The sequence below is a fragment of the Papio anubis genome, chromosome 18 (assembly GCF_008728515.1).
Source record: "Papio anubis isolate 15944 chromosome 18, Panubis1.0, whole genome shotgun sequence".
Classification (NCBI taxonomy): Eukaryota; Metazoa; Chordata; class Mammalia; order Primates; family Cercopithecidae; genus Papio; species Papio anubis.
The window spans coordinates 32,767,043-32,782,532 of NC_044993.1; the positions used below are offsets into that span (position 1 = coordinate 32,767,043).

The 15,490-nt window shown below is 43.1% G+C and overlaps 1 protein-coding gene and 1 pseudogene across 24 annotated transcripts in view; one reads left to right on the forward strand and one right to left on the reverse strand.

Annotated features, from left to right (window-relative positions):
• Positions 1-15,490, reverse strand: part of LOC101001074 (protein NLRC5) — a 79,484-nt gene that overhangs the window by 46,690 nt on the left and 17,304 nt on the right. For 23 of the 24 annotated variants that reach the window (XR_004179770.1, XR_004179769.1, XR_004179772.1 and 20 more), the window contains exons 2-3: positions 4,196-4,314; positions 466-772 (exon numbers count right to left, since the gene is read on the reverse strand). Coding sequence is in view for 20 of the 24 variants with exons in the window: in XM_031658225.1 (XP_031514085.1) it covers positions 466-760 (295 nt within the window). In the remaining 4 variants the exon portion in view is untranslated. The remainder of the gene's footprint in view (positions 1-465; positions 773-4,195; positions 4,315-15,490) is intronic. The other variant, XM_031658212.1, reaches the window with a different exon arrangement.
• On the forward strand, positions 7,220-8,550 carry LOC103880469 (annotated as a pseudogene).

Consider the following 15,490-nt stretch of genomic DNA (forward strand, 5'->3'; position numbering starts at 1 on the left):
GAAGTGGGAAGGATCGCCTGAGTCCTGGAGCTGGATGCTGTAGTGAGCTATGATTGTGCCACTGTGCTCCAGCCTAGGCAACAGAGCAAGGCCCTGTCTCGAAAATAAAAAACAAATAAACAACAAAAACCAACAAGAACAACAACAAAAAACAACCTCCCCTACCAAAAAAGAAAGAAAGAAAGCTCTCGGGTATTATGGGCTATGTGGGATTTTGTGGCTGGAAGCAGTCACTCAGCAATTCAAGCAATTCGAGTGAAGCCAGGTGGAAGGAGGGGTCCTCCAGGCCCCAGCAGATTTGGGCGCGTTAGGGAATTTGTTCTGGGAAATGTCCAGAAATACAGAATTGAGATCCTGACTCGGTTACACCCTGTCTGTGACTCAGGTGGGTCCCTGGGCTCCCCCTGACTCTCCATGACACAGGTGCTGGCCTGGCTGCTTTGCGTCTCTCACACCTGCCCTTACCATCATCACAGCCAAAAGTACTCAGCAGCAGCACCTCCAGTTCCAGAGGCACCTCCAGCTGCATGCACACACAATGAATGAAAGACTGCCAGGTGGCCGAACCCTGGACATGCAGCTTGTTGAGTTGTAGGATGACTCTCTGTTCAGGGTCCAAGGTCTCGTTCCTGGAATCCAGGTCTGTGTTGGGGAGGAAGAACTTCATCTTGGCGTTCAGCCATTCTGGGTCTTTGCTGAGCAGCCTCACAAGACAGCTCCACAGGTTCTTGTTGCCGAGCTGGAGGTCAACGGGGTCCATAAGGAGCCGGCCCTGGAGGGACAGGGAAGATAGGTGAGTTGAGGGGGACAGGTAAACTGGGGGCAGATGAGCTGAGGGACAGGGGACCTGGGGGCAGATGAACTGGGGACAAGGGAACTGGGGGGAAGGTGAGCTGGGGGACAGAGGAACTGGGGGGAGGTGAGCTGAGAGACAGGGGAACTGGGGGACAGGGGAGCTTGGGCACAGGTGAGCAGGGGACAGGCGAGCTAGGAGGAAAATGAACTGGGGGACAGGTGAACTTAGGGCAGGCAGGTGAGCTGGGGGGCAGGGGGACTGGAGGGAAGATGAGCTGGGGAACCAGTGAGCTGGAGGACAAGTGAATTGGGGGCAGGTGATTTGGGGGACAGGGGAGCTGGGAGGAAGATTAGATGGAGAACAGGTGAGTTGCGGGGCACGTGACCTGAGGGCAGGTGAGTTGGGGACAGGTGAACTAGGGGGAAGGTGATCTGGGGAAGGTGAGTTGGGGGATAGGGGAGCTTCTGGGGAAGTCAAGCAGTCAAGAACTACTCCCTACATCTGAGCAACAAAAAACAGGCAGGGAAGTGGCCTCTCCATGGAGTCTTGATGTCTCTGCCCAGGAATCGGCTCCAGAGATCAGTCTGTTTCTTCCGCTCCCCCTCCCCACTCCATTTGTGCCTACATCCTGGCTCTCTGGAATGGCCTAGTTCATGCCCTGTGGACAGTCCCCTAAGGATGCATTACTCATTCTTGTTTCCGTGAACTATTTATGCTGCTCTCAGTCTGAGCTAACCTCATGGCAGAGACAACTAGTTGTCTCCCAAAATCTGTTCTTCGCTTCTTCCTCAGTATGAGAACTACTAAACATTCTCTGATCATCCAGAATAGATTATTATTTCCCAGTCTCCCTTGCAGTTATATGTAGCCATGTAATTTGGCCAGTGGAATGTAAGTGGAAGTGTTGTCTATTCTTCTTTACTCCTTCCTGTTGGCTGGAATGTCGATGGGATGGCTGGATCTTGGGCAGCCATTTTGAATCATGATGTGGAACCCATACTGAGCTGCCCATCTGCCCTGTGCTCATTGACTTTGGACTTCTATTACATGGCAGGGAAATATACTTCCATTCTGGTTAAGCCACTGTTGTTTAGTGTTTTCTGTTACTCACAGTGAACTCTAATCCTAGCTAACACAGACCATCACCTCTTTTGCTAAGCCGATTCTCTCCTTCCGAACTGGAACTCTTTTTTTTTTTTTTTTTTTTTTTTTTTTGAGATGGAGTCTCGCTCTGTCACCCATGCTGGAGTGCAATGGTGTAATCTCGGCTCACTGCAGCCTCTGACTCCTGGGTTCAAGCGATTCTCCTGTCTCAACCTCCCGAGTAGCTGGGATTACAGGTGCACACCACAATATCTGGCTAATTTTTGTAATTTTTCATAGAGATGGGATTTCAACATGTTGGCCAGGCTGGGCTCAAACTCCTGACCTCAGGGTGATCCGCCCACCTCGCTCTCCCAAAGTGCTGGGATTACAGGTGTGAGCCATCATGCCTGGCGGAACTGGAACTCTTAAATCACCTCCTCATAGAAGTACCAATAGAGGGCAAGGGGCATTTACACAGCGAAAGCCTAAACAATGTGCAGTTCCTTTGATTCAGTAATTCCATTTCTAGTACTCTAGAACTGGGAAACAATTGGGAAACAATCATGAACATATGTACAAGATTTAGTTACAAAGATGTTCACTGCAAGACTATTTATAATGATTAAAAATTGGAAACAACCTAAACGTCTAACAGTTGAGGACTGGCCAACTAAATGGGGGTCCATCATCTAGTGGACCATGCTATCACATTTCCAGATGTACCTTCTTGTACTATTTCCTTCCTCATAGCAGTACCCACTTGGAAAGCACTCACTGTCTAAGTGCTTTATATACTTCATTTTAGCCTCACAACTCCAGAGAGTCCACCTTTAACTCTGAAAAGAGTAGGAGGTCCACCCAAAAGCCAGCCTTCCCAATCCCCAGAGGCTGAGGCCAGTACTGTGCGTGCTGGGGTTTGGAGCAGCAGAGACATACTTGTATGTGCCGCCAGCCCCACTGGTCATTTCTCCTCGACTGGGCTAATCTCAGGAGGTCCTTACTCAGGCAGAGTCTTAGAATTTATGAAACATGCTCACACCATGATCCTCAGGCAGGGATCACCATCTCCACTAAACAGATGGAAAGACCATGGCCAAGGAAGGGCAAAGGGTGTGCCCACAGTCACACAACAAGTCCATGACAGAGCCAGGAGCAGAACTGAGGTTTCCTGCCTCCCGGGCCAGTAAATTTCCAAGGCCTTGGAGGCCTGGATGGCTCCAGACAAGGCTAAGTCCCTGGATTTTGTGTGATCTCAGAAAAAGGATGTGGCCATAGCCTAGGGCATAACTTCTTTTCCAGGCTATGGTGTCCAGCATCCATGTTGCCCATGAAGAAATGGTCCAGGACAGCGTGGCACCAGATGGAAGTAAGTAGTGCCTGGATGGTGTGATTTCTGGTGATGTTTCTCATCCTCAAATTTATCCTCCAGCCAGTCTAACACAATACCTTTGTTTCCATCATTAGTGTTCTGTCCCCTTAGGATATGACACAAATCTCTTTAAGGCTAACCATCTTCGGGAGAAAAAGCACATGGCATCATTATCAGTCACTGAGATTTCCATGGGGAATAATCTTGGAGACAGAGGACGATGGTTGAAAGATCCATGGCCCAGCTCTGTGACTAATTCTCTATGGTAGGCATTTGGGCTGTTCACAGATACTCTTTCTCCTCTTTCTAGGCCTTTGGTGGGATTACACTTCTCTGCCTCCTTGAAATTGGGCACAGCCATGAAATTTGCTTTGGTCAATGAAATATGCTTTAAAAGACTCATGTCATGCCTGTGTAGATGTTTTAAGAACCAAGGTGTGATTCACAGTAGTTTTTCTTTTTTTCTACTCCAGGGGCCAGAAATATTGCAAATCATGGCTACCCTGTTAGCCTGAGTCTGGGAGAGAGGATGATGTGGAGGAGCAATCCCAGTCAATCCACACCAGACAGGAAGCAAGAGCAGCAAATAAACTTTTGTTGCCATGAGTCACTGGGACTTTGGAGGGTGCATGTACTGCAGTGTAACCTGGCCCATCATAACTGGTACACTCATAGCGTGACCTTGAGCAAGCCTTTTTCCTACATAAGCCTCAGTCATACCATCTCTAAAATGGGTAGATTAGATGCTGTCTCAAAACTCTTCCTGATTTTCTGTGTCTGATCATTACATTCTCATGCGGAATGATGGTCAAGGGCAGGTTTGTTGTGTTGGGGGCAGCCCAGTAAGCAGATTTGGGTAGGGACCAGTCTTGGCAGTAGGAGAAGAGTGAAGAAGTAGATAGGAGGGGAGAAGAGGAGGTGAAGGGGAGAGAAAAATCACCTACTTGGTCTCCTCATTCATGATAGGTGCTCTAAGGTCCCCACAGAGAGGGTCTCATGGGTGTCTGGGCTATGTCCTTGTGCCTTGAGTTGGATTGACAGGTTGTTTCCATAGTGCAGCTCCCTAAGGGGAGAGAAGACAGGGAGTTGTCCCCACTATTCCAGACTCCAAAAGGAATGCTGTAAACCAGGCACCAGCCCTTGCCCCTGCCTGCCGGAGACACCTCTGAGAACACTGGATCCAGACACAGTCCCTCCAACTCCATCTGTAGACCTTGTTCTTCCCTGACTGCAGCTCCTTACGTCCCTGGGTTTACGCAGCCTAACTTTCCTTGATGTCACCTCCTGCCACACCTGGCTCAGAGGATGCCCCTCTTCCTCCTCCAATTCAGATATTCACCTTACAATGTCCTTTGGCATCACAATGAGCCCTGCAAGTTAGCAAAGTTATTTTTGGTCATTTATTCAGATGATAATGAAATAATCCTTACTGCAGATGCCAACTTTCGCCCCCAATATAAAACCCCAAAAAGGTTAGGATTTGCAATCTTCTTCCTTTTTAGTTAGTTTTTAAACAATTGAGAGTTAACTTTCTTCTTAAAGAGAAGACCCGGAAGCATTGATAGCTGCTCAAAGAGAGCACAGTAAAAAGACACGCTGGCACAAATTCCCACACCATACAACAGAGATCTTCCTACGAACAAAGAAGAGAACAGGTAGCTACAGACTACATGGAGGAAAGGAAGAGAGGTGGAAGGTCAGCGTGTGCTCTAATTGTGTCTCTGTGAAATACGAGGAATGTAACCCGGAGTTCCATGACTTTGGACAAATCCATGTAAATAGGGCACATTCTGACATAATGGAGGTGGTATGTAGTATGGTAATTAGAAATAAGAAAGGAAAAAAGAGATCTTTTGAAGAGCTCCCAGGGGACTAATAAGATATGTCTATATTTCTCTCTCTCTGTCTTTCTTTTTTCTTGAGATGGAGTCGTGCTCTGTTGCCTAGGCTGGAGTGCAATGGCATGATCTCAGCTCACTGCAACCTCCACCTCCTGGGTTCAAGCAATTCTCGTGCCTCAGCCTCCCGAGTAGCTGGGATTACAGGTGTGTGCCACCACGCCTGGCTAATTCTTAGATTTTTAGTAGAGACTGGGTTTCACCATGTTGGCCAGGCTGGTCGTGAACTCCTGACCTCAAGTGATCTGCCAGGCTCAGCCTCTTTAAGTGCTTCTTTTCATTTCTTTCTTTCTTTTTCTTTTCTTTTTTTTTTTTTTTGAGACGGAGTTTCGTTCTTGTTGCCCAGGCTGGAGTGCAATGGCATGATCTCGGCTCACCGCAACTTCCACCTTCTGGTTCAAGCAATTCTCCTGCCTCAGCCTCCCAAGTAGCTGGGATTACAGGCATGTGCCACCACACTCATCTAATTTTGTATTTTTAGTAGAGACGGGGTTTCTCCATATTGCTCAGGCTGGTCTTGAACTCCCGACTTTAGGAGATCCACCCGCCTCGGCCTCCCAAAGTGTTGGGATTACAGGCGTGAGCCACTGCGCCCGGCTTCCCTTTTTTTTTTTTTTTTTTTTTTTTAAGAGACAGCGTCTTTCTATGTTGCCCAGGCTGGTTTCAAACTCCTAGGTTCATGTGATCCTTCTGCCTTAGCCTCCTGAGTAGCTGGGACTGCAGGCATGGGTCACCACAGCCAGCTAAATGATATTTTAAAAAACAGCATTATCACATTGTAACAGGAGAAATAGAGGCATTAGCAAATTGAGATAAAAACTTGCCGTGGACTGAATGTTTGTGTCCCACCTCCCCCACTGATTCACCTGGTGAAGCCTAAATACCCAGTGTGATGGTATTTGGAAGTGGGGCCTTTGCCAGGTGATTAGGTCAAGAGGGTGGAGCCCTTATGATGGGATTACTGCCCTCACAAGAAGAGGCTGGAGGCCGGGCACGGTGGCTCATGACTGTAATGCCAGCACTTTGGGAGGCCAAGGTGGGCAGATCACTTGAGGTCAGGAGTCTAAAACCAGTCTGCCCAACATGATGAAACCCCATCTCTAATAAAAATATAAAAATTAGTCAGGCATGGTGGCAGGCACCTGTAGTCCCAGCTACTCAGGAAGCTGAGGCAGGAGAATCACTTGAACCCAGGAGGCAGAGGTTGCAGTGAGCCAAGATCATGCCACTGCACTCCAGCCTCGGCGACGGAGCAAGACTCCATCTCAAACAAACAAAAGAAAACAAAAACAAAACAAAAACAAAAACAAAAGGAAAAAGGAAGAGGCTGGAGAGTGCTTGCTCTTTCTCTTTCTCTTTGCTCTCTGCCCTGTGAGGACACAATGAGAAGGTGCCGTCTGCAAACCAGGAAGTGCATCCTCTCCAGACACCAGGTCTGCTGGTTTCCCAGGGACTTCCCAGCTTACAGAACTGTGAGAAACAAGTTTCTGTTGTTTAAGCCACCCAGTCTATAGTATTTCATTCGAACAGCCCAAGCTGACTAAGACAAACTTGCCTTTGACCACAGAAAGTGAAATAAAATAAAACCCACTGTAAGTTAACAGGCAGATAAAAAAACCGCCACTTTATGTACAACAGGATGCTTTAACAGAACTTGGTAAAATTATATGAACAGTCATTTAGAGAAAAGAGGCAGTATTTATATGACTTAAATATTTCATAATAAAACAGTTTAAGTTAATTTTAAGTTAGAATTGGATATAAAGAAACGAATAAAGGCAATTCTATCAAAAGGCTATTTGTTGGATCAGGAAATAGCAAAAAAGCTTCCAAACATGATAAAATGCATCATAAGGTGACCATCATTCAAACTTTAAGATCCTTGAATTAAAAATGGAAAAAAATTGGCCAAACGGATGGAATAGAGTCCAAGTGAGCCTCACACTCATTTAAAATACACTATTTAATCCATGATATTGAGAGAAAAAAGGGGGGAATAAGTGGTGTTAAAATACACAGCAATACGCTGTCTCTTTCCTGCCACCATGAAGAAGGTCTTGACTTCCCCTTTGCCTTCCACCACGATGGTGTTACCCGAGGCCTCCCTCACCATGCGGAACTGGTGTTTTGAAGCCTATGGACCTTAATTGTGTCATCAAACTTTTTGAAGAGACTGCTAAAGATGGCTTAGAAGAAAAACAACTTACATCTGTCAAGAAACTGGTACAGTGTTATCAGAATGAACTTCCCTTAAAGGATCTAGTACAGACATTTAAAATTCTGAATCTGCGTGCAGTAAAAATCGAAAGCCAGCCACGTTTTGTGGAATCTGCATATGACATCATAAAATAGTGTGGCTTGCTATTTTTGAAAAAGAAAGTATCGGATGAAATAACTTATGCTGGAGATACTGCTAATTCAATTGCACTTCTGGATACTTAATGAAAATACCAAGTTCTGAATTGAGGATACAGAATTGTAAGCTTATTGTTGACTTTTATCATGCAGAACTACCAAAGAAGTGTATTCCAGGTTACCAGCAAGCGAGTTCATCATACAAAGTTCAAATGACTGAAGTTGGAGGACTGGCAAAAACAATGGTCCAATTAATGACCTTGCTTGAAAATCAACTTGTTGAGAAACTTTAGGTACTCAAAGTTCTGCAGCATCTCTCGACTTCTGAAGTTAACTGTACTGTAATGATGAAACCACAAGCAGCCACTGGAATCTGTGCTCACCTCAATGACCCAGATTTCTCTGGATGGCTTTTATTTCCTTCATCAGAAACACTTTGGAACTTATCAGAGAAATATTCAAAAGAAGAAATTGTTCAACAGCTTAGTAACTTGGAATGTTTACTGGCTTTGAAGGAAGTATTTAAAAATCTATTTATGAGAGGCTTTAGTCATTATGACTGTCAGCTTAGAAATGACATATTAGTGATCTCTACAGTTATAGTTCAAAATCCTGGAATGCCAATGATTGAATGTGGCTTTCCCAAGGATTTGGTACTGTTTGCAAACTTTAATGAAGTTAAAAGTCAAACCCTTTGGTAAAGGACTTAAATTTTCTAAATCCTATGAAGATTTTGAGTTGAATAAATTACTATTCAATATAATTGTGATCTTATGTAAAGATTTACCTACTATACAGGTAAAGAGTAATCAAGGCAGGAAAATTAACAAAAATTGTATCACTTTGTAGTATAAAAAAATATATATGGCAATATGAGTATTTTAAATTTAAAGAATTATTTTTAACTAAGTAATTAAATTAAAAATTTCTGCATGGAAATGAAAAACACAGCCACATAGCATTTCACACCCACATAGAATGGTTATAATGAAAAGGACACATATTGATGAGGATGTAGAGAAGCAGGACACTGTATATACTGCTGATGGGAATGTAAAATGGTCCAGCCACTCTGAAAAAACAGTTTGGCAGTTTTGGCAGTTCCTTAGAACAGCTGTCCCGAAACTCTTTGGCCCAGGGACCAGTTTTGTGAGAGAGAATTTTTTCCACGGATGGGGGTTGGAGGTGGGAGATGGATTCGGGATGATTCAAGCTCATTACATTTATCATTAGATTCTCATCAGAAACTCTCAACCTAGATCTCTCCCTGCACATTTCACAACTGGGTTTGTGCTCCTATGAGAATCTAATGGCACCGCTGATCCGACAGGAGGCAGAGCTCAGGCGGTAATACTCGCCTGCCGGCCACTCACCACCTGCTGTGTGGCCCAGTTCCTAAAAGGCCATGGACCAGCACTGGTCTGTGGTCCAGGGATTGGGGATCCTTTCGTTAGAATATAAAACAACAGAATTACCATCTAATCCAGCAATTCCATGCCTGGGTCTATTCCAAGAGAAATGAAAATATACATCCACACAAAAACTTGTATATGAATGTTCATACCAGCATTATCCATAACAGTCAAAAAGTGAAATCAACCCAAACACCCAAAAGCTCATAAATAGAGAAACAAACTATGATATAGCTATACAATGGAACATTATTCAACAATAAAAAGGAACAAAGTTTATGCCATGTGGAAAAAGATCACTAAAGATCACATATTGTATGATTCTATTTATGTAAAACATTCAGAAAAGGCAAGTCTATTGAAACAGCAAGTAGATTAGTGGTTGCCTGGGCCAGGGGGCAGACATAGGAATAATTCTAAATGGGTATGAGGACTATTATGGCAGTAATGAAAATGTCCCAAAACCAGATTGTGGTGATGGTCGCATAACTCAGTACATTTACTAGAAATCACTGAATTGTACACTTAAAATGGATGGATTTTATGGTATGTAAATTACACCTCAATAAAGTCATTAAAAATAATGCATTACAAATTAACGTAATAACGTATTCTTTATTGCCATTTTTTTTTCTGTATAGTAAAAATGGCAACAAACGAAATGAAAGCAACAAACTGGGAAGTGTTTTGTACCACCTCTGACGGTAATCTAATTTTCTTTTTTTTTTTTTTTTTGACACAGGGTCTTGCTTTGTCACCCAGGCTGGAGTGTGTGGTGCAATCATAGCTCATGCAGCCTGCTACCCCTGAGTTCAAGTGATCCTCCTGCCTCACCCTCCTGAGCAGCTGAGACAACAGGCATACTCCACCATGCCAGGCTAATTTTTATTTTTTTGTAGAGACAGGGTTTCCCTGAGTTGCCCAGGCTGGTCTTGAACTCCTGGACTGAAGTGAAGTGATTCTCTCCTCATCGGCCTCCATAAGTGCTGGGATTACAGGCGTGAGCCTCCGCTCACCTGGGTCTAAATTCATTTTTTTTTTTTTTTTTGAGATGGAGTCTCTATCTGTTGCCCAGGCTGGAGTGCAGTGGCATGATCTCAGCTCACTGCAACCTCTGCCTCTTGGGTTCAAGTGATTCTCCTGTCTCAGCCTCCTGAGAAGCTGGGATTACAGGCACCCACCACCACGCCTGGCTAATTTTTGTATTTTTAGTAGAGATGGGGTTTCACCATATTGGTCAGGCTGGTCTCGAACTCCTGACCTCAGGTGATCCACCAGCCTCGGCCTCCCAAAGTGTTGGGGTTACAGGAGTGAGCCACTACACACAGCCCATAAATTCAAATTTTAAAAAGCTGTGGCATGTGTATATTTTAAATGTGTGTGTATTTGCATACATAGAGACCAACTCTAGGAAGCTACACAGTAAACTGATGACAGGGTTGTGTTGAGGAGGGCCCTGGGGATGGCGGGAAAGGAGAGCCTTTTCCATTGTGGACCCTTTTTAGGACCCTTTGAACCATTCAAACTTTTTAATGTGCATATTTTGATTTTTTTCTAAAAAAAAAAAGCCTCAAGAACATTTACATTAAAAACTAGAATAGACATTTCCCCAATGTGTAAGGAAGAGAAATACAAGATGATGAGTTAATAATAAATTATCAGTGATAACTCACAAAAAATGAAACTTCCCTAAATAATGTGAAAAAGAAGAGAAATAGGAAGGCAATCGGTAGGGAAAAATATCTGCACTAAGTATGATGGATAGAGGATGAATATTACAATTAAAAAGCAGCCAGGTGTGTTGGCTCACGCCTGTAATCCCAACACTTTGGGAGGCCGAGGTGGGAGGATAGCTTGAGCTCAGGAGTTGGAGACCAGCTTGGGCTACATTGCACAACTCAGTCTCTACAAAAAATAAAAGATTGGCTGGGCGTGGTGGTGTGTCCCAGCTAATCGGGAGGCTGTGGCAGAGGATTGCTTGAGCCCAGGAGTTTGAGGCTGCAGTGAGCTATGATCTTGCCACTCCAGTCCAGCCTGAGCAACAGAGTGAGACCCCATGTCAAAAAAAAAAAAAAAAAATTAAAAAGTAATTCATATCTACTGAGAAAATATTTCATTTTACTTTTGAGTTTAACATTTATGCATGTGTGATAAGGACACTACATTTCTACTGGAAAAGCAGTTGACAAAGTTGAACAGACAATATAGCGAATATTTGCTACTTGCCACGTGAGTACCTTTCGGCATGATTTAGTTCTCCCAACTCCACCTGGATGCCTCATGTGCGTTTCAAAACTTCCAAGTCCGAAACTGAGCTCCTGATCTCTCTTCCCAAGCTGCTCCCTAGACCACCTTCCCCACGTCAATTAGGGGCAGCTTCACGCTTCCTTGAGCTCAAGCCCAAAGATGGCTTCATTTTCCAAGTGCATTCCAGAATCTTGCTTCCTCTACTGCTCTGGCCTAGCCTGGACACCATCATTTCTCACGGGGAGTCCTGCACCTGCCTCCTCCCTGGTCTCCGTCCACCCGTCCCCCAGTAACCTTCTCCGCGCAGGAGTCAGCTGTTAAGACACAGCCTGCATCAGGTCCTGTGACATCAGGTCCCATGCCCCTCAGAGCCTTCTCATCTCTCCCAGAATGAAAGCCAACTTCCTGCCCAGCACTACCAAGATGTTTGAACAGTTTTTTAAAAAAAAATCAAACTGGATCACTTTAAATTTATCCTCATTGTGTGGGTTGGTTATTGTTGGCTTTTTTTTTTAATGAACATTTGGCAATTTATAGTTTTGAGAAAGTTGCTCATTTTGTCAAGATGGTCAAACATAGTATAGCTCACAGTTGTATATAATATTTTCTTGTTTGTGTGTGTGTGTGGTTTTTTTTTTTTTTTTTTTTTTTTTTTAAGACAGAGTCTCGCTCTGTTGCCCAGGCTGGAGTGCAGTGGTGATGGCTGGGACCACAGGTGCCGCCACCCGCCCAGCAGCTAATATTTTGTATTTTTAGTGAGATGGGGTTTCACGTTAATGAAGCTGGGATGGTCTGGAATCTCTGACCTCGTGATCCATCCCATGCAGGCCTCTCAAGTGCTGGGATTACAGGCGTGAGCCACCGCGCCCGGCCTGTTTTTTGAGACGGAATCTCACTCTGCCACCCAGGCTGGAGTGCAATGGCATGGTCTAGGCTCACCGCAGCCTCCACCTCCCGGGTTCAAGTGATTCTCCCGCCTCAGCCTCCCGAGTAGCTGGGACTACAGGCGCATGCCACCACAGCCAACTAATTTTTGTACTTTTAGTAGAGACGGGGTTTCACCATGTTGGCCAGGCTGGTCTCAAGCTCCTGACCTCATGATCCGCCCACCTCGGCCTCCCAAAGTGCTGGGATTACAGGCGTGAGCCACCGTGCCCAGCCTATTTTCTTATAATTTTAAATCTCCTCAAGGCTTCACATTTAATTTAGTTTACTTTTTGTCTTTTTCTTCTTTTTAGATTTGCCAGCAGTTGGTAACTCTTATGTTTGAAAACATTTATCAGTTTTGCTGGAATAGTCCCTTTTCTAGTTCTGTAATTTTTGCTTTTATCTTTTTATTTCTTTCCCCTGATTTAGTGAGGCTGTTTGTTATTCTTTAAAATTATAAACTGTATTGCTTAAGCCATTGCTAGCCTTTACCCTTTAAAAAATAATAAAACACTTTTGGTCAATTTCGATAAATGTATATCAAACATTTATGTGCTAAGTAGATTGAAATTATAATTTGGAATGGAGTAATTTAATAAAGAGTTGTTTTTATGGCTTTATCATTAGTTTTTGTTGTATTACGCTGTACAAAGAATAAGTCCTGTGCAATTTCTACTTTGAGGAATATGTTGAGATTTTCTTTTTTGCTTGGTATATAATAAATTGTAAAACATTTCATGAACATTTAAAAAGTGTTCTTTTACAATAAAAATGGATTTCTATTTCACAATTATATCAACATAATGTCCAGATGAAACAAAAATTTAAATGTAAGAAGTTAAACCATGAAAGTACCAGAAGGCTGTATGTTCAATTTATAACAATTCACGAAGTTGTACACTTACATGACATTTTTCTATGTGTTATGTTTCACGACAAAAAAGTTAAGAAAATTTAAGTGCTCAAACAAAACATGGAAAAAAGTATTCTTTTTTTAATTAAAAAAAATTTCTCTTTAAACAAATAGAGGCAAGGTCTTGCTCTGTTGCCCAGATTGGCCTTGAACCCCTGGAGTCAAGTAATCCTTCCACCTCTACCTCCCAAAGTTCTGGGATTACAGGTGTGAACCACTATGACTGGCTGAAAAAAGTATTTTACAGAAAATAATTTCAGAGTAGAGAGTGTCTTGCTAAGCATGACGCAAAACTCAGAAATCATGAAAAAAGAAAAAACTGGATGAAACTGATCAGATATAAATTAAAATTTTTGTATTGTCAAAGAATACCACAGATAAAGTCAAAAGCCAGATGACCAATTGGAAAAATATCTGCATCACAGACAAGGTTATAAATGTATATATCATAAACAAAGCTATAAATGTATAAATGTTTTAATAAATCGAGAGTTACTAAAAATCAATACTGAAAAAGCCAGTGACCTCATAGAAAAGTAGGCAAAGAACATAAAAGGTTTACAAAAAAGGGAAATACCAATGACATTTAAACAAATTTTTCTGAGACAGAGTCTCACTCTGTTGCCCAGGCTGGAGTGCAGTGGCACAATCTCGGCTCACTGCAACTTCCACCTCCCCAGTTCAAGTGATTCTCCTGCCTCAGCCTCCCAAGTAGCTGGGATTACAGGCATGAACCACCATGCCTGGCTAATGGTTTTTGTTGTTGTTGTTTTTTTAATAAGAGTGGGTTTCACCATGTTGACCAGGCTGGTCTCGAACTTCTGACCTCAGGTGATCCACCTGCCTTGGCCTCCCAAAGTGCTGGGGTTACAGGCATGAGCCACCACCCCTGGACCCAATGACTTTTAAATATATGAAAAGATGCTCAAGCTCACAGAAAATAGAACAAATATAATACTTTAGAACTAAAAAAGATACACCATTTTCTAACTATTAGATTTGCAAGGATATTACTGAGTTGGCAAGGTTGTGAATGAACGGGCACTTTGACGCACTGCATCATTCCACGTGGACCTGGCATGTGTGTATTTTACATGTGTGTGTATTTGCATACATAGAGACCAATTCTGGGAAGCTACACAGGAAACTGACGACAGGCTTGTGTCTGAGGAGGGGTCTGGGGATGCCGGGAAAGGAGAGCCTTTTCCACTGTGGACCCTTTTTAGGACCCTTTGAACCATTCAAATTTTTTAATGTGCATATTTTGATTTTTTCTAAAAAAGCCTCAAGAACATTTACATTAAAAACTAGAATAGACATTTCCCTAATGTGTAAGGAAGAGAAATACAAGATGATGAGTAAATAAGAAATTATCAGTGGTAGCTCAGAAAAAAATGAAACTTCCCTAAATAATGTGAAATAATAATAATAATAATAATAATAATAATGTGTCAACAGTTTTGAGACCATGTCTCAAAAAATGTGTATACAAATACATGAATATTTCTGGAAGAAATTCATCCGTGGAAATGTAACAGGACACAACCTTTATCTACCAAAGTGGTAAATGCCATATAATCACACTGAGCAATTTCATACACAGGCATTTAACCTACAGATGTCTTCATTATATGCACAATAATATGCCCAGCGATATTTAACGTGGCCTTGCTTATAATAGCAAAAATTGGAAAAACCTAAACGATCAAAGAGGACACATTATGATTAAATTATGGCACATCTGTACAATGGAATTCTTCGCAGCCATTAAAAAGAAAGAGGCAGCATCCAGCCACTCAGGAGGCTGAGGTGGGAGGATCACTTGAGCCCGGGAGGTTGAGGTAAGCTGAGATAGTGCCACTGCACCCCAGCCTGGGTGACAGAGTGAGACCCTGTCTCAAAAGAAAGAAAGAAAAGAAAAGAAAAGAAAAAAGAAAAGAAAAGAGGACAAACTATATGGAATGATATGGAATTGTATCCACAATATATTGTTTTTTAAAAGAGAGCTGGGGCAAAACAGGGTGTAGAATATGCTTCCTTTGTGTAAAGAAAAAATAAAAGTGGTGGCTCACGACTGTAATCCCAGCACTTTGAGGGGCAGAGGCGGGTAGATCACTTGAGGTTGAGAGTTTGAGACCAGCCTGGGTAACATGGCAAAACCCTGTCTTGACAAAAAATACAAAAATTAGCCAGGAGTGGTGGTGCACGCATGTTGTCCAAGCTACCCACAGAAGGTTGAGGTGGGAGGATTGCTTGAGTCTGGGGGGGGGTCCAGGCTGCAGCGAGCCAAGACTGCGTCCCTGCACCTCAGCCTGGGTGACAGAGCGAGACTCTGTCTCAAAACAAAAAAAAAAAGTGTATACAATACATGGAATATTTCTGGAAGAAATTCATAATGGTAATTGTCCCCAGTGAAAGGAATTTTTATTTTTTATTTTTTATTTTTTTGAGAAAGGGTCTTGCTCTGTCACCCAGGCTGGAGTGCAT